The sequence below is a fragment of the Melospiza melodia genome, chromosome 2 (assembly GCF_035770615.1).
Source record: "Melospiza melodia melodia isolate bMelMel2 chromosome 2, bMelMel2.pri, whole genome shotgun sequence".
Lineage (NCBI taxonomy): Eukaryota > Metazoa > Chordata > Aves > Passeriformes > Passerellidae > Melospiza > Melospiza melodia.
In genome coordinates, this window is record NC_086195.1 from 83041198 (window position 1) to 83067392 (window position 26195).

Below are 26195 nucleotides of genomic sequence, written 5' to 3' on the forward strand. Positions count from 1 at the left end.
GCGTATTCTTTTTGTGTCATTTCAATATAGTCAGCCTTTTTCTCCCTTGCAGCCTGAGTGGGAAAAGTAGAAGTCTTTTCTCCTTTCCTCATTTGAAAAAAAATTGCATTGCAGTCAGAATCTTCATCCCTCTCTCTTTTTGTGTATGTTCTTGCTGTTTGAATGGAGTGAACTGCACAGTTTTGTGAAAGTATACTCCTGTCTTGTATAAATAACTGACTCAATGTATACATGCAAATTGATTGTGTTTTCTTGATGGTATCTTCTTAAAAGAAACATTACAATTGTCAATTTTATGTATTAAATACAAGAAGCTAAATAGTTATAAAATCATAATGGAATATAATATTTGACATTTCCAGAAAGTAATCTTTGGTGGTTGGGTTATTTTGGCAGGTATTTGCTGACTGACCAAAACAGACTTCGCAGTGTAAACGATATCATGCCTATGATTGGTGCACGATTCTATACTCAGTTGGATGCTGCTCAGATGCGAAATGATGTTATAGAAGAAGATCTAGCAAAGGTAAATCATGTAGTAAGTCCTGCAGAAAGACCTGCAGTCAGTGTTCCTAGAGCTGTACCTTGAAAGGGAATATTTTCTACTAGTTTCTGTTGGGGTTGTTTTCCCCTTCTATTTGTTTATTAGCCTGAGTAATCTGCCTGAAGGCTTGACAAGTCTAAACTCAGGCTTTTGAGAGCCCCAGACCTTCAAGAATGCCTAGTTTTAAGATGTCTTCAGCTGTGTTTTAACTGAAGTAGCATCTTCATTTCCAGCCAGTAATCTTGGGGAAATTATGTTCTTTATAGCATGGTTAAAAATAGCATTCTGAGTAAAGGAGGCCATGTATGTCATGGAGATCATTTAATGTGTGCTAAAGCCCCATAAATTTTTAGGTTTGGATTTTGGTGTCCTTGTTTTCATATGCTTTCCTTTCTGAATTAATTCTAATCCATGGAGATACCATGTTCAGCTTTCCTAAGTGTGCACTCTTCCTGTGGGGGTCTGCGGTGTTCAGTCAAGGTGTCGAGTGCTAGCTATAAAGGAAATACGTACTATGTATCAAGTCAGGGTGCATTTGTTCAACAGGAAGGTGTCTGTTAGTCAGAAGCAGCTGACAGCAGGAGATACATTGGGGAATGCTCTCATGGCCCTGAAAATATGTGGAATAGGCTACTACAGGAGGATTTAATCAAGTTGTGTGATTCCACTCCATTATAACCCCTTGTTAAGAGACAGTAGACCAGTGTTTGGATTGTGATAGACTCGGTTCTCTTGATTTCTCCAGTATTGTCCTGTTGGAGAACAGTCTTCCCTTCCTTGATGAAAGATGCTGAAATCTATCAGGAGCAAGGAGCTGTAGAAGTGCCAGGCAGTATTTGTGTACCTCTAGATGCTGGGTGCCCACTTTCTCAGAATCAACTACTAATCCTTCTCCAGAGGTTTTTAAGTTTGTTTGTTGTTAGGGTGGCCTATGTGCCAGCACAAAGCTGGGCAGGTGAACTCCTTCCCATAGCAACGATGGAGATTGCTGTGTGATCAGCATTACAATCTCTGTATTTTTAGTCAGGGCTGTTTGAGCAGTTGCTTATCACTGGCAGGTGGGCAGAGGTACCACAAATTCAAGTTGTTGCTTAGCCCTCAGTTTGGCAATAACTGTTTACTTGACATGGATAAATACCACTTCTTAATTAGCTGTCAAACTGTAACTTGTTTGGACTATGCCATCTCCTCCATTAACATCAGAGCCACAGTATCCCTTAAGTCTAGTCTGCTACCCTCTGTTCATTTTTGTCCCAAAGCAAATGCTTTGGAGAGAGTATTAGAAAAAGACTAGCATGTGTGGGATTTTTTTTCCTTACATTGTCCAAGCATGCAGTCATCTGTAGCTTAGGGACTTCTGATGCTGGGTTTGTGTGTAGTTAATATCTTTGTAACACTCGCTTCTCACAGAGCAGTAACCCTGTTATGCTATTCCTTTCCTTCCTCACTTTTATGTTTTTCGTATTCATGTCATAGCAGTCAAAGCCTCAGTTTATAAACCCTGTGGAGAGTATCTCCCTCCTTACAGACTACTAGGCCTGCAGAGAGGCCTCTTGGAGTCTTGGTGCCTGTGTTTTTGCTCAGCTGTGTCACCATTCACTGGGAATCTGCAAGGCAGTGAACTTTACACAGGTGTAGTTTTGGCTTTTGAGTATTTAACCACATGCCAAAAATAAATTTGGTGGTTAGACCAAATAGTATACCTTGGCTAGCTGGACAGGGTTGGTTTTCCATGTCAGTCTCTAAGCATTGCTACTGTGTAGGTACAAGCTGTTCTCCAGTGTGTTTTTAGACTATTAATAGAAATCTGCAACCCATAGGTTGTGCAAGGTCACGCTGCTATCACCTTGACCCACTTTATTTACCTAGCTGTGCACAGTAATCTACTCCAGACTGAATTCAGTTGAAATCAATATGATCATGCATGGAATTAGATGCATCTTAGCATGAATAATGTTGTAGACCTGAGCCATTGGAGAATATGAATAATATCAGAGAGGATCTTTTCCTGACAACTTTGATTTACACTGTGAATTAATTTTTTTTGTTTAATGTAAGCTAGGATGTTACTGTTTTACTGCATCCTAAGTAGTGTGGAAAAACACGCTCAATCAACTTTCAGTTGCATGTGTACTAAGCAACTATAATTTTAATGTTCTCCCTCTGTGTGACCTCAATGTCATTGCTTTATTTATATCATTTATGGACTCAGCATTTATACTCTTCTAAGACTTAGATTCTAACTGTTTTGAAAAAACTTGTTTCAAAATTATTTTTGCAATCAATTATCATTTGAGTATTAGTTTGATGATATTGTTGCTAAATATTTACTAAAAATGTTTTCAAAGCATTTCTGAAAAACAGATCTGGTAGATAGTTTCTTCTCATCTTTACCTGAAATGAGGTGGTGTACCGCATACTTATCCATATCTTGATATCTCCGTGTGTGTGTGTGTGTGTGTGTGTATATATGTGTGTGTGTATATATGTGTGTGTGTATATATATATATATATATATATATAGGCTGGCAGGAGATTGTACTTACATTTCCAGAAGGAAATAGATTACCTGGTCCAGTTCCTGCTGGGACTGGGAAGTATCATTAGTTGCTGAATCTTTGCATTATAATTTGAAGTGCTAAAATGAACCCTGGACTACTGATACATAATACAATGCATTTGATCTCTGTCTGAAAAAATGATATCCTCTCCTTTGAATAAATAAGTCTTTGTAATTAACAGTGCTTCATTGGCATTATTGCCATGTATTTTTTGCAAGTAAATCTCTAAATTTTGTTTCAGAGACTCTTAATAACTTTTTTCTTGTTTTCTAGGAGGTGCAAAATGGAAGGTTGTTTAGGCTTCTAGCAAAATTGGGAACAATCAATGAGAGGCCAGAGTAAGAAAACTTGTTTTTGTGGTTATAGTATGTAAAACACAGTTTGCAATGCGCTTTCTTCCTTCATAAATTTAAGCTAAAATTTTCCCCCCGTATTTGCCCATGGAGAAATGAATATTTAAGAAGCCTTGAGAAAAAATAGATAAGCAACTTTGACCAAAACTTTAAATAGGCAGGAGAAGGCTACAAGTTGTTTCCTTGTATTTAGTGTGGTTTATCTTGTGAGTGGCAGTAGTTTTGGAGGAAATCCATTGCTTGCTTTTACTGAAGCAAAGGATGTCGATACTGGTTTTCGGCTAGTGAGTTTTCACCTTTTTTTTATTGACTAACTACATGAAAATGAAGTGTTCATTTTCTGTTTTCCATCCCTCTGCATAAACTTAGAGTTATGTTTATAATGCAGGTTTCTACATGTGTTTTATGTGATAAACGTATTGCAGATAATTTTTGCTTTCTTCCACTATTTTTTGGTGGCTCTTGGAAGGCATTAGCTTTAGGCACTCAAGCAGCTGAGAAAGTTTTGTATAGGTTATCTTCTGTTTGTGGTGGGGGGGACTAATTTAATTGCAATTTATAGCAGGAGATTAGCTATGCAAGACTACTCAGCTGAGATCGAATTGTCATTTATATCTGTGGGGTTTGATTTTACTTAACTTACTGAGTTTTGATATGAGAATTTGTTTTTCACTAGGTTTCAGAAGGACCCAACGTGGTCAGAAACTGGAGACAGGTATTTACTAAAGCTCTTTCGAGATCACCTTTTCCATCAGGTGACAGAAGCGGGTACTCCTTGGATTGACCTCAGTCACATTATCTCATGTCTTAACAAGGTACACTGTACTTCAGTTAGCTTTTACACATTTGATTGGGTTAGCTTTCTTTGAAAGAGTATTCCACTGAAAAGCAAGTTGGCACTGGAAGGTTAATGCCATTGGCTTAGCTGGTGGCTGTTTTCCCCATTTTGGATTAAAACCATGTATTCTCTAAGCTAATATTCCAACATCTATGGATATTTTAAATAAAACTAGTACATGATATTAAAAATTTGTTAATATAGCGTGAGATACAATATTAACTTTTCATCCTAGAATGCATTGATTACTGTGGATAAGCAATGCTGGTCCCTTTATGCTACTCTGGTCTTTCAACACAGCATAAAGGATCCATAATACTCCTTTAACTGGGGGTGGTTTCTGTTGGTAGTTATCACAAAGGATGGTCATAAGGCAAGATCCGTTCCTAAATTGTGCTGACTTAAGTAGGTGGCAGGAGGGAAACGGAAATTTGTGCAAAATCCTTGCCATCAGGACAGTGCTATAAAATTTCTGTGACTTAAAATGTTACATCCACTTCTGTAATAGCTTCCCTAGTCTCTCCAGCCCTTTGTTTTCCAAGGCTGACTTAACAAAGCTATTTGCAGTTTTCTAAGAGCTGCACCACTAGCAGAATTTTATCCGAGCACTCTCATGATTAATAGCAGGAGATGTGTGAGAAACCACAAGATCTTCAGTAGATGAAGAACTCGTCTTGCTCCATAAATTAAAAAGTATGTGAGCTGATTAAATTTTTTATTAGTAGATCAGCTTTCAACTTATTTTACATTGTTTTGCCAAACTTCAATAATCCATGGGAGATTAAGATGCTGCAGCTTTTTTTGTTGTTGCTTTTGTAGCTGCTTGGTAGTTTGACTTGCTCTGTAGAGAATGGTGATGCAGACACTGACAATACACAGTTTTAGTGCCCAATATATTCTTTTCTAGGACTAGGATAGCCAACTTTCTCCTTCAAGAGAAGTGGAATGTGTTCAGATCCTTTGATGTGTAATAACTGTACAGTTAAATATCTTTCTAAAATTGTCAGGGTTTCTAACCTCCTATTAGACCACTGCTGTGCATTTTTTAACCTCCTTTTTATCTTTCTGGTTGGTGTCTGTAATCACTTTAAAAAGGACATTAAAGGGATTGAGGCTAAATCAAAAAGAAAGCATGTTGACATTCAAGTAGGCATTGAAATGCCATCATGATTTGAAAGCAGTGACTCATACAGTACTGTAGCAAGAGGGGACAGTCCTGAATTCATAGGTCAGGTAAGAGACAATGTCAAAGAATGCCTTGTTCTATAAATGTTCATGGCTTACCTTTTCAAACAGAGACTCTTCTCTTCTGTGGTTGTGGGCTCAGCACACAAAAAATGTAAGGCTTACAGAACTCTGCTTTGGAAATACACTCTAAGAATCACTTCAGAAACTGTAGAAGTACTAGTAGAAGTTATATGGACTTTACTGGTACTTGCCAAACACATTCCTTTTGAAAAGCTATTCTGTTGTTAAAAAAAAAAAAAAACAAACCAACAAACTTTGCTTTTCAATGTGGTATTTTGAGCATCTTTTCAGCTGAGGATATTGATTTATGCACCCACAGGAGGAAAGAAAGCCATAAATATTGATGTTTGTAATTAGAAGTGTGGCTTTCTTAATACAGATCTTCCATTAGGAAGACCTTCCTTTAAGGTAATTAATTGATTGGTTGTATGATGCTAATGGGAATGAACAGTGGACAATATTTCGCAAACACCTTAATTGTATTAGTATTTTGTAATGGATGTTGGAAGACACTGATGGTTTTATCCTACTGTACAAAAATTAGAAGCTAATTGGCTTGCTTTCAGCCTTCTGAAACCATTCACAAAGCAGCAGCTTTAAAATGTAGTGGTTCCAGTTTTTAAGGTTACACTCAAAACATTACTTTAGAAGAGAAATACAAGAAATTGCTAACTTGCTGTGTTGCTCCAGACAGCAGCTAGTGGAACATCTCTGTGACAAATTTCATTGTTTTTCTATTCAGTACAATATTATAATTGTAGTATAATTATATTACATTTATATTACATTTAAACCTGCTGGGGTTGTATTTCCAAAGAATGGATTGGTATTGTCATATCTCACTTGTCTCTGCCCCACCTCTTGTATTGGAATAAGAAAGACTGTGGTGGAACTATCAAAATATTGACTAAAACAAAACTACAAAAGTTCTGCATAAAAGAGTCTTGACAGTTCTGTATTGATGAACATTTCTTGCAAAGTGAGAAGAACATAAGAAACAGTGATGTAATGGGCTTCAGCATGTAAAGCAGGATATTTCTCTGTTAAAAATTAGGATCTAATGGAATATTAAAAAAGTGCATATTGAATTTGAGAAGTCAGAACAAACCATGAGAAGAAATGTGGAACAAACATTGGTCTTCAACTCCAAATTATTCATTTGGTTATAGATGATACCAAAGTAATTTTTTCTTTCTAAGGGGTTAAATGTACCATACAGCGTAGTTTGTTTCCAGTACTGCCAAAAATGTGAGGATTGGGTTTCTACCAGTTTTCAGGCCACCTGGGGCTGATCCATCCATTCTCATTTTGGAGTGGACAAGAAGTAAATTACTTACCCTATGTTTAGGTTTGTAGATCATATGTGCAAATGTAATGTCAAATTTAGTTTTGTTCTTCAGGAAGTACATGAAAATTTTGCCAGGTTTCTGCACAGGGAAGTAGAGCATTATAGGATTACTAGCTTTGTGGAAGGGGAAGGAATCAATGGTAATCTAGTCCTAAGGTCTGGAATGTCCATCAGGTTAAGACCAAAATGTCTCGATTTTTTGGCGAGGATGTTGTTGTGGTGCGATTCAGATTCTTCCTTTGTGTCCTGTTAGCAGATTTGAACTGCGCCATAACAATGTGCTTGCCAAGAAATTGATTGCTTTTGTTGTTGGGGAAATGTTTTGTCATTTCTTTCACACTTCTTTTATTTTATCTTTTGCATTCTTGTTACAGTTAGATGCTGGTGTGCCAGAAAAAATAAGCCTCATTTCCAGAGATGAGAAGAGTGTACTTGTGGTAACTTACAGCGATTTAAAACGCTGCTTTGAAAATACTTTTCAAGAACTGATTGCAGCCGCAAATGGTCAGTTGTAGTATTTGCTGAAAGCATGCAGGACATTGCTGAGGAACTTAACCTATAGCAAATTGCACTACAGCTGAATTGTTGTTGTCATCTCATTTCACATTTGGGAAACAAACAGGAGATGAGCAAAGCTGCTTGCACTTCAGTCAGGTACACTGTTACTTGAAGGGAAGAATGTTTCACTTATCCTAGAGCTAAGGCTGCCATTGGAGGCTTTATCTGTGAAGAATTTATTTTAGATTAAGGAACACATCAGGTGCATGATGTTCCTACTTTTATTTTTTCCACTTGTATATGCACTAATTTTAATTTTTTTAAGACTTTTCTGATCTCTGAAGTTTTGCCACATTGTATACTTAAGGGAAACTCTTTGCAAGGACATTTCTGGGATACATTTTTGTCACTGAGGTTATAGCAAAATTTATTCATTTTTGATATTATTTGCACCCAGAATAGCATAAAGGACCAGGTAAATAATTTAATAGAAATTGTGTTCTATTAATGACCTTTTAGTTCGTAACCTCTGTAAAAGTGTGTTGTATGCAAGCTCTGTATGCCACCCACTGTTAGCTCAAAGAAATGTGAGAAGAAACAACTTTTTAAAACCAGTCAAGTGAAGTATTGGTGAATTGACTAAAAAGGAAAGAAAGTCCCCTGTCATTCGATTTAAACCTTGTCTAAGCGAAGTGACGAAAACAGCATAATGGGAAACATCTTTAATTTAAGGAGCATATCAAACTTGCTCTAAACACAACCAGCGCCTTTTAAAAACTGTTTGTACATTTTCCTGGTAGTCAGAAGCATTTACATTTATGCAATTTTTTTAATAGATTTTTTTTTTTAAAGAAATTGTTTAAATGCCTGAAGTTTCAGGAGTGTATTACTTTAGGTTATTTACAGTATAATTTTTGTATAAAGTTCTGTTCTTTGAACCACAGCTTTATTATGGTACGCTACACTGGATACAGATACAAAGACACTGTTAAAAGAAGATTAACTAAACACAGCAGTTGTCTGGCATCAAGAGCTTTTCAAGTTTTACGGCCTGAATCTGGAGGGATAATGATCTGCTGTGCCTTTGCAGTCACTGCTTAGCCCAAAGTAATATTACTTTTGCTAATACTCAACACATGAATATTCCTGAAGTAATTCAGTCTCAAAAGTCTGGAATTTTGCTCCTCAATTACCTTTCTAATTTTTGGACATGCAGTTGTCTCCAAACTTGGGTATTCATGGGATTTCTAGTTAAACACCTACACTTTGATACTGAAGACTGCCAAACATGTAGGAATTTCCTTTCTTAAAGCAGTAGTGAAGACTGTATCTATCCTTTCCCAGCACTGAATGTTTTAATAGCACTGGGTGCTCACCATGAAGAAAATGTGGAAACTCAAAAGGTCAGGACAGACTCTAAGCACTTGCAACTGATGTTACTGACATCAATTTTAATGATTCTCAATATTTGTAGTTTTCAGAGAAGTTTTTAATATTTCTCTGTCCACTTTTATAAGCTTTAAAATGATTCTCCGCCTTGAGACTTGCATCAAGAAAAAAGCAACTCTCTTCACATCGAAAGCTTTGAAGACTAGGGACATGCTTTACACATTTTAGAAAATGTGGTTGAATCCACATTAAGTAGCATCAGTTGTTGAGTTTAAAAATCAATTATTGTTGCAATTTTCAAAGAAACATAATGTTTAATATTCAAACGATAACAGTTGCCAGAATGTTCTTTTTAATATAAAAGGAACAGGAACTTTGAAAAGTGAACATGCAGAACAGTCTTTTATCATTAGCTCATGTATTTGAGGAAGAGCAGCTGTCTTTTCTATGTTTTTTGACAAATCATATTGTAATTCTTTTGTACAAAAAAAGAAGTACTTGTATTCTAGAAGAAATATGGAATGCTTAATTTATAAGCGGGCTGAGGTTTTTTCCAGTATTGTTTTCTTTGAAAATGAAAGGGGATCATCTGTTCAGTTGTGGGGTTTGGGAACCTTTGAAAATTTAATTTGTGGACCAATATTTTGTGGAAGTGTAAGGCAGGGGTAAAATAGGGCTTGAATTCTCATCCTTTTTAGACCAGCACACCCTCTGCAAGACATGTCTAAATTGCAAACCTGTGTGTATTTGCATAATGTCAGTTTGCTTCAGCCCCTAGTAACCTCAGGACTTGGTTTAAAAATAAAAAGGTAGACAGCTAATAAGTTTTCATACATAATGTCAGCCAGAAAATATTTGGTGTCAGGTAATACATAAAATTAAAAAGAAGTTGAGCTTTGTTTTCTATTTATTTTATTTGGTCATATTTGGGAATAATTTGAACAGTCTGAAGTTCAGCTTGGGTGTTTTTTTTGGGGAGAGCCCTTCTTCCCCATTTTAATTCCATTTAGAAGGTTGTCCTAAAGTTGTAGTTTGATCCATTCATAGGAAGAACTGTGTATCTGTATTTAAAAGAAGAGTCACCAGGATGTGCCCTCCCAGATGGGAAATTTATTTCTGACCTTCCTATTTTTTACAGCTAAAAGCACAGAAGGGACAACCTTTGAAATCATCTGATGTTGGTCATTTTAATTTTTGTACCTGTTTTAAATTTTGTTGCTGTATTTACTATATTGTAAATATTTTGTTGAGGGTACCTATGTATTTTTGATTTGCCCTTGTTTCAGTAATTCAGGTGTCAACTGCTTCCCCTAAAAAGCACCAGTATGTTAAGTTCTAATGTCATGATCCCAATATGTGTTACTCATCTTTAATCCTGTTTTCATTGTTCATGTGTACAGCAGTATTTTTAATAAAGAATACCAGAAATAATGTGGCCTTGTTTTGACATTGTGAAGCTCTGAGGTTGGGTCCAGGGCACTTCAACTTTGGTGGTGGAATTTTATTTCATTTGTCTCGTACTTCTTTTGTATTCATTCTGTCTGCAATGCAGAGTTTTAACAAACAGGAGTCACAAATTGTGTTTAGTGCTTGCCACTTAGAGTGTATCAAATGTCCTAAAACCGAGAGATACTGTTCACTAGAAGTGTATTAATGCATGTTTCTGTAACTCCCAAGTCAAATCCCGTCTGCTTCAGTTTGATCAGGTCTGCTTTCCTCGGTAAGCCCTACTTTTGAAAACTCTGCTCAAGTACCCTTACTTTCATGTTTTTTGAGCTTTTTTTGCTCAGAAACAAAGTGTTTTAATTTCTCTGAGAATTTGCACATGGAGTCACAATAACTTCATTTCACAGAATTCTTTTTTACATTTTTAACCAGCAAAGGTTTGATGATTTGCTGGTCGGATAGAGTCTCTTATATCCATCCAATGCTGACCATGCTTATGGAACATGTAATTTTATGTAATATATTGTGTATTGTCAATAGTCCTTGCACATATTTAACATTATCACTGAAATTGCAGTGTTTTAGGAATGCTATTATATAAGCTACATTTTTTGATTGATGCACATATCCAGTCTCCAGTTTCCTCCTTAGTAATATGCAGCAACAGCTACACAACTCCTCCAGCAGTTGATGATCCCATTCTGCTTTCCCAGAGAAAGCTTCATCTCCACTTCCAGCATTTGGAGAGCCCCTCAGATTGAATGCTGTTTAGCAGAGAGCACTTGATTGAACATCTCTCTGGAGGCAACATCCTCAGCTTCAGATGGATGGGGTGGGGATGTAGGGATTCTCTGAAGAAAAGAGTCTCTCTGCAGGCCTAAGGTTCTGCCTCCTGTCACAGTAGCTTCAGAACAGGCTTTGGTGAGGACACCTTAGCTCTGTTTGCTATCCTTTTCTCTGGTGTGCATCTTCTAATTGCTGAAGAAACCAGGAATGGTGGGTGGTTAGATGGATGTTTGTCTTCCCCCACCATGAAACCTTGCCTCTCCCAGAGGCTGGGTTGAGTTTTTGTCTCTAGACAGCAGTAAGCTCTTCCTAAGTATGCTGAACCTAGGGAATGTCACCCACACAGGGAGCAGTGACAGGTGTCTGTCACTGTAGCTGGTTTGCTGTGTGGGAAATGTGCCTTCCTTCTGTGTGATTATTCCATGTTCTCCTTTGCTCAGAAAATCAGCCTGTGGGCTGGATGTGTGCCAGATGTTTGTGCTCCACAGTGCTGACTTGTGTGCCACAGCAGTCTTTGACACTGGCAGAACTCTATTTTTTTTTTCAAAAGCAAACTTTATTATATTAATTTAGTAGTCAAACACATTATATAAAGACAGAAAATGCAAGACAAAAGAGGAGTTCTTCACATCTGAAGACACTTGAGTGTTCATACAAAAGTAATATTTTGTAGTCCAGTTTTCTTAAATATTTATGCATAAAAGCATATTTATATATTTACACTGTGCAAACATGTCCTTTGAGATGCATCATCCTGTAACTATTCTTGCTCGGTTCTAGTAACAAAAGAGTACTGAAATTTTGTCTTGATCAAGGTCAAATATACTTTACTAACAAGAGACAGTGTGATAGATACTTAAAACTGATGATCTCTTGTGCAGAGATACTTAGCTCAGAAGTAGTGGTACATATTTATTTTGCTTGAATATCAAAGATCATTTTTATTTATAAATATGCAAAAGGTCATTTGCTTTGAAGTCTGTTAGTGGGTTACGTTCACAGCTGAATTCTGAGAGAGCAAGAGATCATATAACATGTAGCATTCAAGGTAATACACATTTTAGTGGACCACAATAAGCTGACATTGGGCTGTAATTGAGTTGGCAGATATCAGTGCTGCTGTGTTAAATGTCCAACTCCCATTTCAGTACTGCATTCAAAGGTGAAAGGGAATGGGTGCATCCTAATGCTTCTTGAGCAAAGAACACTCATGACCTTTCTGAGATGCTATACAAAATCTGCTGTAAATGAATGATATATTTTTATTCCTGTACGTACTGGTAACTTAACATGGAAATTTAGGTGTCTTCATAAAAAAGCTGCCCTAACTTTACAGATTGCCTTGTAATTTCTAATTAATCTCTTCAAACTCTCTAGTGATCAATTAAAGTTTGTGCAGTCTAGTAGCCATTCTGTCTTTTCAGACATATTCCCATATATAAAATATAATCAGTGCAGTGTTAGAAGGTCTGTGAGGTTTTGTGGACAGAGCTTGGCTTGAACCTATCTGCCTTGTGGTTTGGTTCCAGTGTGTGCGTGTCAGCTTATGACAAAGTGCAAAACTTCAATATTTACTGGATTTCAACAGGATTATCCAAACTGAATTGGTATGTATTCCCTGTTGTTACAGCCCTGGATCTGGTCATAGTTCTCCTCTATCCTTGCCAATTGTGTTTAGCAACGCATTTTAAATTCTTGCCTTGCAAGGCTCCCTACTGCGTCTGCCATCTGGAGCAGTAAGATCCATATAATGCCCCATCCCCAGTTAGCTTATTCAGCTTCCCCATAGCACCAGCCCTCCACAAGTTTCTCAAAGTAGTGTTCATTATAAATATAGTTTGTGGTCTGTTTCCAGTTTCTATCTTCTTGAAGGCTCCTTTATTTTCTAGCACAACACATACCCCAGCCATGGGATGCGAATATGTCAGTGCCTGGTGCAGATTGCTGGCTCTCTAGAGCTCCCAGGTGCCTCTCCCAGTCAGGACAGAAGTGAGTCTGAGCAGAGGCTGTAATAATGGCCTTCCAGGTTTTCCTGGATGCAGAAGCACTCAGCATTTTTAGCGAAAGCTATTGGTGTTGAGCATTTGGGAAAGTCAAGGTTTAAGCAATAATATTTTGCTCTATTTTGAATACATGTGCTGCAGTCTGTAGAAAAGCAGATCTCTGGGATTAAGAAAATGATAAATTCTCAAGTTTTATGATAATTGAAATAATTTGGGATGAGAGTTTTTAAACTGACAGTGTTTCCCGAGAACCTATGTGTTTATTTGGCCTAGACGTACTTAAACGGGTGGCTGAGAATAATGGACAACAGAGTTGTAGTCAGGAGGAGGAGAGCGGCTGGCAATCATTTTCTCCAGCATCGCATAACCACAGGTGTGTCTTCGCTTGGCGTCACTGAGCTGGTCACAGCTGAAACTGCAGAAGCTTCTTGGCTTGGTTACTCCAGAAAGCACTGACTCCTTGCTCCTGCTGGCACCCTTAATGCTGTAATAGAGCAGTGTCATTGTGAGCTTTCTTACCATGAAAAGATTTTGGTTTAGTAACTTGAGCAAAGCTAGGTCACAAGTTAATTCTTACACGGTGAGAGGGGCACTGATGCAGATGGACTTGCTCAGAGGGAGTGCAGAACAGAGGAGTGAAGGAGCCCTCCTGTGTTCCCTGTGAGTCCCTTTAAACAGAGGTGCTGGGAGTGCACATCACTGTTAAAAGTGTTCATGCACTCTATCAGTCTTGCTGCTTGGGGGAGTACTGGACTGCTCAGCCTAAGCTCGAATTGTTCATTTGTGGCAGGTGCTGGGGAGTGAGACTTTATTGCAGGGTCACGTAGTGGGGAGTGTCTGGCAGCTCTGCTGTGGTGAGGCAGTGTATCCCCATACCTAAATGTTCCTTCCTAAGGGAACAGGGGTTTTTGAGCAGGACTGAAGTGGTGGAAGGTCTCAAACCTTGAGGCAAAAGTAGAAAACTGCTAGTGTAGATGTTCCCGAAGCCTAATTCTGGGATAAATTTCTAATAAAAATGGCTGATGTTTGTGAGGAAGGGCATGAGGTCTGGCTATCTGCTCTTTTTTGGCTTTTGGCAGCTGCCATGAACTGCTGGTTTGAATTAGAATTTTCCTGTCCCTTAAAAGGACCCGTTATCCTGTAGGCTGCCATTTATAAGATGCCCTTTACTAAGAGGGGTTAAATGTCTTCTGGGCAAAGCCACTTTTAGAGGCACTGTTAGCCTTTTGGCACTTTCTCACCCATATTCAGAGATTGCAGTGCTTCAAATAGCTCTTTCAGTAATGAAAATCAGGGCAAAGAGAATTTTTACACCATTGAACTTGAATACCAAAGATTTATCTGTAGACAAAGGACAAGCCAGAGCAGTTTTCCATCACTGTTTACATGTGAAATCCTAAAGTAAACATGTTGGACCACAGTGTCTAAAATTATATTTCCTCCCTGTATTTTTATAAGTTCATGGACAATCCACTCCTCTTCATTTATAAGGTCAGAAACGTTGGCAGCCCTAGCATCTGTTGAGGCTTGCAGAGCCCAGGGTTTTGCTTTTCATTTTACTTTGCATTGTTAGGTCTTTAAGTTAACTACAGAACTAGTGGCACAGGACCATTACAAGTTCCTCTTAGAGGTCACAGTTTCTCAAGTTTGTCACAGTTTCAGAAGCTTGTGTGGTTTTTTAAGGAGTGTGGTGTCTGTCTCTTCTTCTTACTGCAGGAAATTGGAAGGGTGTCCCTAAGAAGACCACCCCATTACATTTATCAGTAGATGAATGGAGCTCCTGAGGAGGAGCCCTTGAGATGAGGATTGTAGATGCATCCCATATTTTTATACTGCATCTGTTGGCAGATGGAGAACTACTTGCCTTGGGATAAATTTCATAACTATGACAAGGTTAGTCACAGATGCAATGGACTTCTTGTGATGGGTTTAAAGAGAAATGCCTCTGTGATTTACATTGTAATTATGAGCCTTCAGGAGCTGGCAAAAGTGGAGTGTGCATGACAAGTTGTGAGTCTTAAAAACTGTCATGCTTTGATCCTTTCACCATCATCAGGCTTTTGTATCCTGAGATTTTTCTTGTGAGCTAGACTTGGCTTCTGCTTTACCAGAAGAGCTTTACCTTTTTACCAGAAGAGCTGCATCTATTAATTTTATCTGGAGTGCACTGCTGTACCTGGGCATGCATTCCCACAAAAAACTTTGAGGGAGCTCAAGGGGTTTTGGCATCTGTGGTCAGGCTTCATTTTGAGTCTGAGTTTACAGTCAGTAAAGGCCTCTGTAGCTGTGGACTATCTTCTTGCCAATCTAGGAATGTAAATTGGAAACTGTGTTTAGTTGGTCTTTAATTGGGATTGTTTGTTGGAGGAAATGGCTGCTGGTTTTTTGCCATGTTCAGGACCAGAGTGAGGTTAGAGGCTGGCTGCAGCTCTTGAGACGCTTGTTCCAGCTCACAGGAGGTGGAATTCTTGCTGTTTTTCTGGCTTTGCAATTTACACTGACTCAAGGGTTTGCCTCAGCCCAAGGATTTTGGCTTACTTGTGTTGGGCTTTTTCACCACTACTGAAAAGCTAGAAAAGGGTTGCACTCAGGATCTTTCCCTGTGCAAAGGAGCACAGTTCAGAAAACTGCCCCCAAATCTTTCTACCAGGCTCTTTTACCTGAGGCCTTATATTAACAAAAACTCACTTCTCTTCCTGCTGCTCAGAATATCATTTTTCACCTCAGTGGCACTAGCAAGTCCAATACACGTTGCAACCGTTTCTGTTTTTTGCTCCTGGCCACCACCTGGGCCTATGGAGCTCACCAGAGTTTAGGCTGATGCTCTTTCCTATAGTGAGACCAAGGGTGAGCTGTGGCATTAGTGCCTTTCCCTAGGCAGGAGAAGTGGAAGCCCAAGAGGAGGCGCCTCGCCAGGGTCAGTGGGGTGCCCCTGCACTGTCAGGTTGGCTCCCTGTTCTGTTCTGCCCTTGGCCTGGCAAGCACTGCTGCACATGCTGGCTCTCTCCTGCAGTCAGTTTCCTCTGAAATAAACCCTGGGGGTGCTTCTGGAGACAGACAGGGTGCTCTGGGTTTGGCTCCTAACACACTATGCTGTTATTTGGCTCTGCCCAGTCTGACTCTTCCAAGGCTTTGTTACAGCGAAGGGACGTAACCACCATAGGCAAGCTGCTGCCAAAGGAAGGTGAAACTCTTCCTCACCCTGGTGCTGGCACCAGCTGCCCTGACAGTGAGCTGCTACTGCTCACTCAGAAACTGTTCTGACAATCTGGCAACCTGAATCAGCTCCCTGCAAGAAAAGCCAAGCTGAAATGTCAGGATGCCTGCAATGCAAGTGAAGAAGCAGGAATGTACATCTGCTTAGATCAGTTTCCATGTCTCAAACCCTTCCAGGCTCCACCTTGCTCAGTACAAATTTTAGGGGTATTTATTTACTGTTCCAATTAATTTTAAGTAAAGGATGCTTAGCTAAGATGCTACCACTTTTAGGAACCTGTGGTGACTGAAGGGTCACTGCCTGCATTCACATCCATGAGTGCTTTTTGGCACAGTGCTACAGTACCACTTGTTTAGCTTGCAGGCCAGATGACCTTGTATGATCTCAGTCTACCACTCTGTTTTCCCAAGGATTTACATTCTAGCAGCCACTGTTCAGTTCATTTTTTTTTTTTTTATGCAGGCATTCTTTTTTCTTCTGTATTTGAAGATGCCCCTTAAAGCACTTGCAGGGGGATGCTTGGGACACACTCTATGCAAAGAAAAAGGCTTGTCATAAATTTCATTTAGGGAGGTTGCCATGTTGTCTGTGTGGCTGACAGCAGCCTTCAGAAAAACACGGAGAAAAAATGAGTTAAACCACATCTAGAGAACATTGCATCCTTTGGAACCCTGTAATATCCACATACACTCTGTAGTGGCTTCTCCAAAGACAGCCTGCCACAACAGAGCTGAAGTGCCATAAAACTGCTCAGGAGCCTATTTTCTGAAAGGTCAAGGCAGGAGAAAGGGTTTCCCAGCATTTGTTCGGAGTGGCTTGTGTTGCCCTGGCTTTGCACGCACGAGCAGCTTTGCCACTGCAGGCTGCTGCCAGCAGCGCGTTCATCCAGGCCGTGCTTTCCAGCCCTGTGAGCGCGCGCTCTCCTACACGTATTTCTGTCCCCACACGTATTTCTGTCCCACACGTATTTCAACCAACGCCCTCTAGGTCACTGGAATTTGTTGTGGAGCGAGGCCTCTCTGCCTTGACCGCACGTTTCAGGCAGCTCTGATTGTTCTTTGAGACAATGCTACACCTCCCAGGCTGCCCAACTGCAAGGCACTGACAAGTTTGGCGCTGGCAGGATGGCAGGCTGGCCTTGACCTCCTGCCAGCGTGAGATGAAGGATGGGTTGGGTCTGGGCAGTCTCCGGGCTGGCTGAGAGCAGTGAGCTGAAAGCAGGACACTGCCAGCTTTGCAGCGGCTGGGAGCTGATACAGCGCCGGCGCTGAGAAAATAAACACTTCCCATTTACAGAGAGTTCATGTCAGTGCAGCCCATTTCTTAGAGCAGCCCTAGTTCCCTGCTTGGGCAGCTGTCAGGAATTAGGTGGAGGAAGATGGCCAATATATTCAAGTGCTTAAAGGCAGGAAGAGAAGTGAGGCCCTCACATCCATCTATTGTAAAGTTGCCACTTTAGCATCCTGAGCCCATGGGTGTTAAATGGGCCGTGCTTAGCTGAGTCATGGAAAAGAAGGGCAAAAACAAGCACAGGGGGCCTTGTCCCAGCTGGGGTGCCCTTGGGACTTGCAGAAACAACTGCAAATCCTTCGCAGCCACACATTCCTCCTCCCCTATTATTAATGGCTTGTTTCTCACAGTTACCTGCCTCCTACCTCAGTTCAGTGCTCTCTGACACTGGCATTAAATTGAGCATTAGGTGGACCAATAAGTGCTAATAAATCATATTGCTGATGTGCATCCAAGGCATTGAGGGTTTTTTGCTTCTTCAAAGATATAGGTGTGGAAGATGATTGACTGCTGATTAAACCAAGCAGGACACCTCAGCAAGAGTGTTTGCAGGGACTGGGGCCACCTCAGCTACTTTCACAAGGCATATTTAGCTCAGGGACCTTGAATTCTCCTTTGCCATCTAAAACCTGAGAAGAAGGGAATGTAAAATACAGACCCAAAGAGTGTCCGTTTCTGCTTGCTGCCTGTCCATGTGAAGCGTTTCAGTTCCTCTGGAGCCAGCACCATCCCACTGTCTGCTTGATAATCCTTGAAGAAAAAAGAGAGAAAGAGAGATGCAGTCCTGTGAGGTGTTAACTGTATTTTACAAAGGACTCAGTTCCTCTTTGGTCTGATTTCCAGCATCCTTCTGGTCATTGATACTGAGACAGCTCTAGGAGACAGCAGCTCTGTGCACAGCAGCAGTGCACAGGCATTTAATGGTCCCTTTCCAAACCGCTCGTGCCTTGGGGTGCAGCAGGCAGGTAATGTTAGTGCAAATCCAGGGTGCTGGAAGAAAAGTGTCTGCACGCAGTCTGAAGCTCTGGCCAGCCACCTGTTCAACCCTGTGAGGACCACTGTGCCTTTCCCACCTCCTGCTGCTTAATGCCTTCTACTGAGTCACTAAAAGCTTGTCCCAGACTCTCGCCCATGCCTGTCCCTACCAGGATTTGGTGTGTGTCCCACTGTTAGACATGGCTTCAGCTTGTCCATCTGCTAACAGGTCTTGTTCCTAACAACCTTGCACACCTACTGGAACTTACCACTTCATGTCAGGGAAGGAATGTTTGCAGCCCATGGCATGGCCAGCAAGGATCTCTGACCCTAATTTGTAGGGAAGTGGGATAACCTCTTGTTGCAAGTACAGCTAATCCTGCACCTTGTATCAGTTAGAGCTGACCAAGCAGTAACCCCCCCATCCTGATTATCCCTGTATAAAGCTGTCACATAAATAACAAGAAATACCTGGCATATCATTTGGCCCAGGGGTCACTTACATTAAATACAAGCGTTTCCTTCATGGGAAGCTCTTCAAATGTCTTTATGCGCTGGGGGGGGTTTATTTTGGAAGTGTTTATGTATCTGTTCAACAAGAGAAGGAGGACAATTTTTGGTGAGTATGAAATGCACTAGCAGGAAGTGTTGGGTATTTCTCTGTTTTTTTGGGCAGCTCCCAGCTATCTTCAAGGTAGGTCATGCAAAAGGGACTTGTTAACCAGACCCCACCCAAATCTCACTCCCCAGTCCCGGGGTATGCACAGCCGTGCCTCTTACAGTGTCTGAGCCCTGTGACCTGGGCAGGGGCACTCCAAAGAGCCACAGCAGTGAGTGGCTCAGCAACTGGCCACCTGTGGGCTGTCTCTGAGTGTTTTCTTCCACCCAGGTCCAAACTGGGCTATGCAGCAAACTACCACCCCCAACGAACACACACAGTCTTATTCTTGCTTATCTCACCTGACATTTTCGGTGCTTCCACTGCTTGAGCTTGTAACAGGAAAATTTTCATTGCACAAAGCATCAGATGCAGGGGGAGACCCACTTTCTGTTGTAAATATTGTGCTGAGGGGTATGTAGTCTTTACCTTCCTAGATGTAAACAAGAAATAAAAGCCTTATTCCTGGGTCCATGTGGCCAGTTTTCCTTTCCTCAGTGACAGCATGTGGTTGTGACATTAATACCTGCTGGACGTTTGCTTGCAGCAGGTCACCCAGCTTTTTCACCAGCTCAGAGAACCGTGGTCTGTCGTTGGGATTGCTCTGCCAGCAGTCCAGCATGATTTGGTAACTGTGAGGACAACAGCAAAGTGAGCACAGGGTGGGGTTACAGCTCTGTTTAATCCAAGGCAGCGCAGCAGTCTTTGACATCTTGTCATCGATAGACAGACATAGGGAGGTAACTCCTCAAACTGCTTGGTTTTACAAAGATTCTCTCTAACACCATCAAGGCATCTTCCTAAAAGTAAACCACTAAACTTCCCACAAAAACAGAAAACCTTCATGCAACACCCCAGAAGACAACATCAAAAGGATAATTCAGCCAACCAGTCATACTTCCTTTTTTTTCATTCCTAATTAAGCATTAAACCTTTGTATTAAACATCTATTAACTGGCAATGTTTAGGTTAAAGTATCCTAAAGGCATCCTAAGATGACTTATATGGATGTGTCACTTCCTTGTATTGGTAGAGCCAAGCTTTCCTTCCTGCAATAAAATATGTGGAAGAGACAAAAAAAAAGCTCTTATCTACTGTCACTAGGATAATAAAATTAGTCAATGGGCAATACTCCCAGATAGGCATGGCTGGCTTGCATCCTTTTCTTCTGCTAGAACTATTTTTTGGTAAGTGTTGCTATTTAGAGCCATGACATAGCACTCGGGAAGGCACCAGGACACCCACACGTACTCGATTTTGCCTCCAGAGGTAAAACACCCTGGACATGTTCATGGTCCTCAATGATTTGTGTCACAGGGTGAATGTTCAGAGTGCTGCATGGGCCTCCCGGGCAAGGTGCTCTGTCCTGACCCACCTTGGTCTCCAGAAAGGTGTTGGCCATGCAGCAGCAGCTTGAGGCTGCACCTGAGGGCAGGGGAGAAGGGAGTGACGGCTGACATGGCCGTGAGGACTCAGACAACCCGGGCGGGGCGGCTGCGGGTCCCCGTCACCTTCCTCTGCCATCAGACACCGTGTACAGGAAAGGGTGGACCCTCCTTACCCGAGTGACTGCAAGGAAGCCTCCACTGTCACTTCCTAAGTCAAGACGATGTTAATAATGTCACATTCCTCCAGCACTTATCTCTGTGCATGTCGGTAAATATTAAACCTAGCAAGGAATGACCTTCCTCCTTCTCCTCCCCCTTCTCCTCCTCTTCCTTGCTCAGCTTCCCTGAGAGCACAGCCCTGGTGGTGCATTGGGCTCAGGCTCTTGTTGCCCCCTACTCTCTGGGAGAGCCAGGGGCCAGGATGGGGGGGTGTACAAGAAGATACCGATGGAGGATTGGGTTGTTTTTCCTTAGGCTGGCACAGGGTATTTTTAGAGGCTGGAACATCATCTGCAGGGCAGCCCAGGAGGGCAGTGGTACCCAAGGCAAGCAAAGGCATCTTACATCTCCTCGGTCGCTTGCTCTGGGGCTCGCATTCTTGTGCCTTCCTTCAGCCTGCTGCAGAAATCCTCGTCTATTTGGACTCCGGGGTAAGGAGAGGCACCTGGAAGTGACATTGGGAGAATAGATACATGCCTTGAGTGCCTGTGACCTCACTGGGCCCTATGCCTCTCCCTCAAATTCTCCCTATGGATGTGCATCATCAGGTTGCAGAGCTGGGGGCAGGGAGTGTCCCCCCTGCAGGATCTGGCCCTGCTGGCTGCCTCAGGCAGGGAATTACAGCTGGATGGGCTCCAAGCCCCAGTCTTTGGAGGAGGGGGCAAGATCAAGACCACAGCTATTGGTGGTGCTTTCCTAGCCTGAACAGAAAAAATGCACATGAATTTAATTTGAACACTATCCCTTGAAAAGCCAAGTCTGATCTTTCTATTGGTTTGGACTACTCCAAAGTCTAGTGAGGACAATATTAACAAACCCCAAATGCCCCAAATCACCTTGAAAAAATCGAAATAATTGTTTTAAATGAGGTCACAGTGCATTTGCATTGTTTTTCTGTTTTCTGTGTTTCTCAGATGCAGCCTGATTGTATTGTTGGTATTTTTTTTTTCTGTAGACAAAAAAAATTCAGGAAAAGGGAAAACGAAAGGAAAAAAAAAGGGACCTTTCATAGAGTCAGAGAGTCACCAGGTTCAAGGAGCTGGGGCTTTAAGAAAAAAATAGCAGGTATTATGAGGCTGACCATAAAATCACAAGAGTTGGCAGGCTGACCAACAACATGTATTTAAACTAATAAATGATTGATTGTCCTGAGAATTGTATAGTATTGTTTCCTCTGCTGTTCGCCTCTTTTGTCAGCCTCTGTGTTGAACTCAATTAAGATTCTTCTGTTCTGACAGTCATTGTTGTTCCCACTCAGTGTACATCTTGTATCCTGCCTTTTCCACATGAAGGAAAGGAAAAAAAAAAAGGCTTCACCAGGTTTTAATTTCAGATTGCTTGCTCTAGTTCATCGTGCGGCATCAGTGCAGATGCTTTTCGCCTGCTGTGTCCAGTAGCCTGGGTGAGGGGGGTGCTGGATCCCTCCTGGGCTGGGGGGACCTCCTGGACTTGGGCTGGAAATGGGGGTCACAGGATCTGAGACATTCAAACTGTGGGTTTGGCTCCCTTGCTCCCACAAGAGGGATAAGAAGCATTTGAGGGAGCACTCAGCTCATGGCACTCAGTGTCTTGAATGCTGTCTGTGGCACAGGAGGAGGTGCCTTGGTCTTGGGCAGCTGGTGACCCAGAATAACAGCTCTGTGTTATCCTACAGGGTTCTAGAGTCAATTGAAATGCTTTAAAAATTGCCTGACTTTCCTGCTAGTGCCATCAGTCAGACAAAGCTCTGTGACTGCTCTGGCTGTGCTGCCCTGCATCCTCTGCCAAGGCTTTCTACAGGGAAAAGTGGGAAGCTTAGTGCCAGCTTTTGCCCATGGCAGAAGTAGCTGGTAAAGTTCTCAGACAGCTGTGCTATCCTTTGAGGCTTTCGCTTGGCAAATAAACTTTCAGTGCTCTTAAAAGCAGCAAAATTTCTGGTTCACGGGGGCACAATAATCCCTCTGCTTCTGATTTAGGGCTTTGTGAAACACCTGCCAAAAGATCATTGAAGGTAAAGGATGTTTTCCCCAGGCTGGAGTCCCCACTCCCATCAAGCTCCTGGGGTGCAGAGTTAACATACCCAAGGAAAATATCTCCCACAGCAAGACCCCAAAGGACCACACGTCGCTTTTTGTATTGTAGATTTTATCAAATATGGATTCAGGAGCCATCCACTTGAGAGGAAGTCGAGCCTGGAGTAAAAGGGACAAATCTGACTATTATTTTCAAAGCCTGAAAGATTTTAATCATAGATGAATCAACTATATATTGTTATGTAAATAATTACCATTCAGGCAGGAACCTGTGGGATTTCCTTACAGGCAGTCAAGATAAACCCACACTCATTCATACGCTTAACAAATTGTTGGAGTAAAAGGCTGTTTTTAAAAAACATGTGGCGCAAAACACCAGACATTGGAAACCTGTGACCAGGCCTTTTCTTTACAGGGATATGGGAGTGTGTAGGAGCAGAGGTCCCTTGCCAGCATCATAGAGACAGGGCAGAAAGCCCTGCATCCAACCATTCTGTAACGATGCTGGAGATATTTGGGGGGAAATTTTCCGAGCCAGAATTGCAGGAGCACATCTGCACAGCTTGTTAGGGTCTCCTGAACAGTACCAAAGCTGTGTGAACATTTCCCAGCTACTTTGCAATGCTGTAAACCCTGGAAGTTATTTACAGATGTGGGAATGGCTGGCAGATGGGTGAGTCTCCAGAAAGAGACTCTCTGCATGACTCCAATGCCCACACCAAATTCCCACAGCATGGGTGGGTGCCAGCACAGTTTGCTGGCCCAGCCCTTCACAGCAGGGCTGGCAGGGCAGTCACTGCCTGCTCTCTGCAGTGAGGACAAAAAAACAACAAGTAGGTGCTGGAGGAACAAGTCCTGCTCAGCTGCTCAGGGCACCAGGAGCACTGGGGGGTACACACCTGCTTTTGGGGGCACTGTTTTCCTTGCAGGAAGTTTGCGGAGTAAGGGGGTGATGGTGAGCCAGCCAAGAAATGTCTAAAAAACCAAAGTATTAACAGGGCAAAGCTGTGAAGAAGTCAGCATGTCTAGGCCTTATGGCTGAGGATTGAAATGCTTCCCAGACCCACAACACATCTGGACAGCTCATCTTCACACAAAACCCGACAGCTTTTGAGCTCTTAAATTCAGGGAATGTGAACATCTACAGAGTGTTTTGGTGGACAGTTTGAAATGACATGTTATAAACATTTGGGTAAATAAACAGCATCTTGACTTACATCTCCTTTTCTCACATAATCAGGATTCTTATAAATATCTCTTGCAAGGCCAAAATCACAGATCTTCACAACATTGTTCTCAGATAAAAGGATGTTTCTGGCTGCCAGGTCACGATGAATGCACTATAATAAAACAGTTTCACAATCAAACTGCATTTCCTTATTCCTGCCCACAAATTTCCTGTCTCTCATATCCTTTAAAAATTATATTATTATTATTGTTGTTATTATTATTATTATTATTATTATTATTATTATTATTAATAATAATAATAATAATAATAATAATAATAATAATAATAATAATAATAATAATAATAATAATAATAATTTTTTAGGGAAGTTGCCTATAGTTTACATGAAATTACTCTAAACAGCAGTAATTTTTTTTTAATTATTAAGTCCAGAAAGTGACAAATTTGTAAGCCCTTTGACATTTGCAGGGAAAGAGCTGAATCATTTGGAGCTCCCTAATATATGTTGAAATTAAGGCAAAACCTACCACACCCAAAAGATCTTCCCCAAATGAATGAGCTTGACCCACTGCCTTCAGTCATGATCCTGTGTTTATAGACTATGGATACTTGAATAAACACAGTTATATTTATAATGCCAAGAGGAAAACAGCTCTTCCTTTGGGACCTCTCCCAAGGAGGGTGTCACTACAATGTAGACATGATTTCACCTCTGAATCTTGTCCTTCTGCAGTGAAAAACCCTCAGTGCAAAACTCACCTTTCTGGAGGAGAGGAACTCCATTCCTCTGGCCACCTGAAAGCTGTAAGAGATCAGGTCCTCCATAGTGAGGGGCAGCTTGTACAGGTCATCAGCATCTGCAGAGGTGGCAAGCAGGGTTTGTTACAAAGACAGCTCACAGGCTCTCTTTTCCCCCTTTCTTACAGAACCCATTATTCCCATAAATTCAGTCTTTTTGGAGGGGTATTTGAAGGTCAACCTACTGGCATTGGAAACAAAAATAGTGCTTGCTGTACACCCCATGCTTTGGACACTGCTGTGTTTTCCCCAAAGATAAGGAGCAGTCAGAACAAACAATCACACATTTTCCTGTCAGATTTTGTAACCCTGGAAATAATCTTTTTTAAAATCTTTTACCCTCTGGACATGACCTTCTGAGCATCTCCCACGGATGTTTATTAGGGTGATAAATGAGGAAAAAAATTTCAGGGATTCACAGTATGTTGTAAAAATATCACAGTCTGTGTAGGGACAGGAAGGAATTAATACCTACCCTCCTCGTCCTCCTCCACATCAGTCAGACTTTTATCTTCCTGGAACCCAGAGCTGGCCAAGCTCTCCCTGCTGGTGACACTGGCCAACCTTTGTTTTTTGCTTTCCACTGGTTCAATGTCCTTTTTCTCTTTCATTGGCTCTCCCTGCAGAGAGGAGTCCTTCAAACAAAAGGAGGAGAAGAGGTGCGACATCAGAGCAGTGGGAACCAAGGGAGCCTGCTGATGCCTTTCTGCCAGGCTGGTGGTGTCTGGTGTGGGTGGTCACATCTCTCACAGGTGGGGCTGCCCAGTGCCACTGTGATGGGCAGGGGCTGGTGGCAGAGCTGTGCTCCACCAAGGCCATCATCCCCAGAGGGCAGAAATTTGGTGTCTTGGGAGCACCAGCCCATGGTTTTAGGGTAACAAAGGCAGTGGGCCATCAGCCACAGTGAGGATTTGCAGGGTGTATGGATGGACCTGAATGCTGGCCTGTGCCTCATCTCAGCCGGGCCCATTTCTCTCCAGCAGACAGAGAAGGAGCACAAAGTGGACTGGGAAGGTTGTGCCCACAATGGAGGTATCCCAGACCTCTCAAACATCAGCTTTTGGTCCCAACCTGCTTAAGACATGTGTCTCTATGTCCCTGCACAGGGTTTGGTGTGGGCTTGTAAGCCCTTTCCATGAGGAGCAAAGGCACTTGGTGTTTGAAACAGAGCAGCTGTTGGAAGTGACTGCCTCTCTTCAATGCCTTAATCCAAAGCTTTCTTCCTATGGCCAATCTTGAGATGGTTTAATGGGACACATGTTTGGAAGAAGCTCTCTCCCTGCTACCTGCCTGCCTTACTCTTGCCCCCTCTTACTTTTCCTCTTATCCTGCAACCCTCTCTGTTCCCTGCACTGCTGGTGCAGAGCCAAACTTCCACCTCCTTCCTGCCCAGGCAACCTTCCCAAGGGTGCTGGAGCACTGGGTGTGGGAA

At 41.8% G+C, this 26195-nt stretch overlaps 2 protein-coding genes across 7 annotated transcripts in view; one reads left to right on the plus strand and one right to left on the minus strand.

Moving 5' to 3' along the window:
* PAN3 (poly(A) specific ribonuclease subunit PAN3) overlaps positions 1 to 10210 on the plus strand; it is a 78630-nt gene extending 68420 nt beyond the window's left edge. For 3 of the 6 annotated variants that reach the window (XM_063149089.1, XM_063149090.1, XM_063149093.1), the window contains 4 exons: positions 397 to 526; positions 3379 to 3443; positions 4135 to 4273; positions 7267 to 10210. In XM_063149089.1, the coding sequence (XP_063005159.1) occupies positions 397 to 526; positions 3379 to 3443; positions 4135 to 4273; positions 7267 to 7407 (475 nt within the window). In that variant the 3' untranslated portion in view covers positions 7408 to 10210. The other 3 variants (XR_010026745.1, XM_063149092.1, XM_063149091.1) reach the window with 3 other exon arrangements.
* A 1377-nt stretch (positions 10211 to 11587) lies between these two features.
* Positions 11588 to 26195, minus strand: part of FLT1 (fms related receptor tyrosine kinase 1) — a 107516-nt gene continuing 92908 nt past the window's right edge. The window contains exons 21-30 of the mRNA XM_063149095.1: positions 25239 to 25398; positions 24725 to 24822; positions 23991 to 24113; positions 22821 to 22932; positions 21107 to 21206; positions 19681 to 19786; positions 19457 to 19587; positions 19000 to 19084; positions 18180 to 18271; positions 11588 to 13498 (exon numbers count right to left, since the gene is read on the minus strand). Of these exons, the coding sequence (XP_063005165.1) occupies positions 13294 to 13498; positions 18180 to 18271; positions 19000 to 19084; positions 19457 to 19587; positions 19681 to 19786; positions 21107 to 21206; positions 22821 to 22932; positions 23991 to 24113; positions 24725 to 24822; positions 25239 to 25398 (1212 nt within the window). The 3' untranslated portion in view covers positions 11588 to 13293. The remainder of the gene's footprint in view (positions 13499 to 18179; positions 18272 to 18999; positions 19085 to 19456; positions 19588 to 19680; positions 19787 to 21106; positions 21207 to 22820; positions 22933 to 23990; positions 24114 to 24724; positions 24823 to 25238; positions 25399 to 26195) is intronic.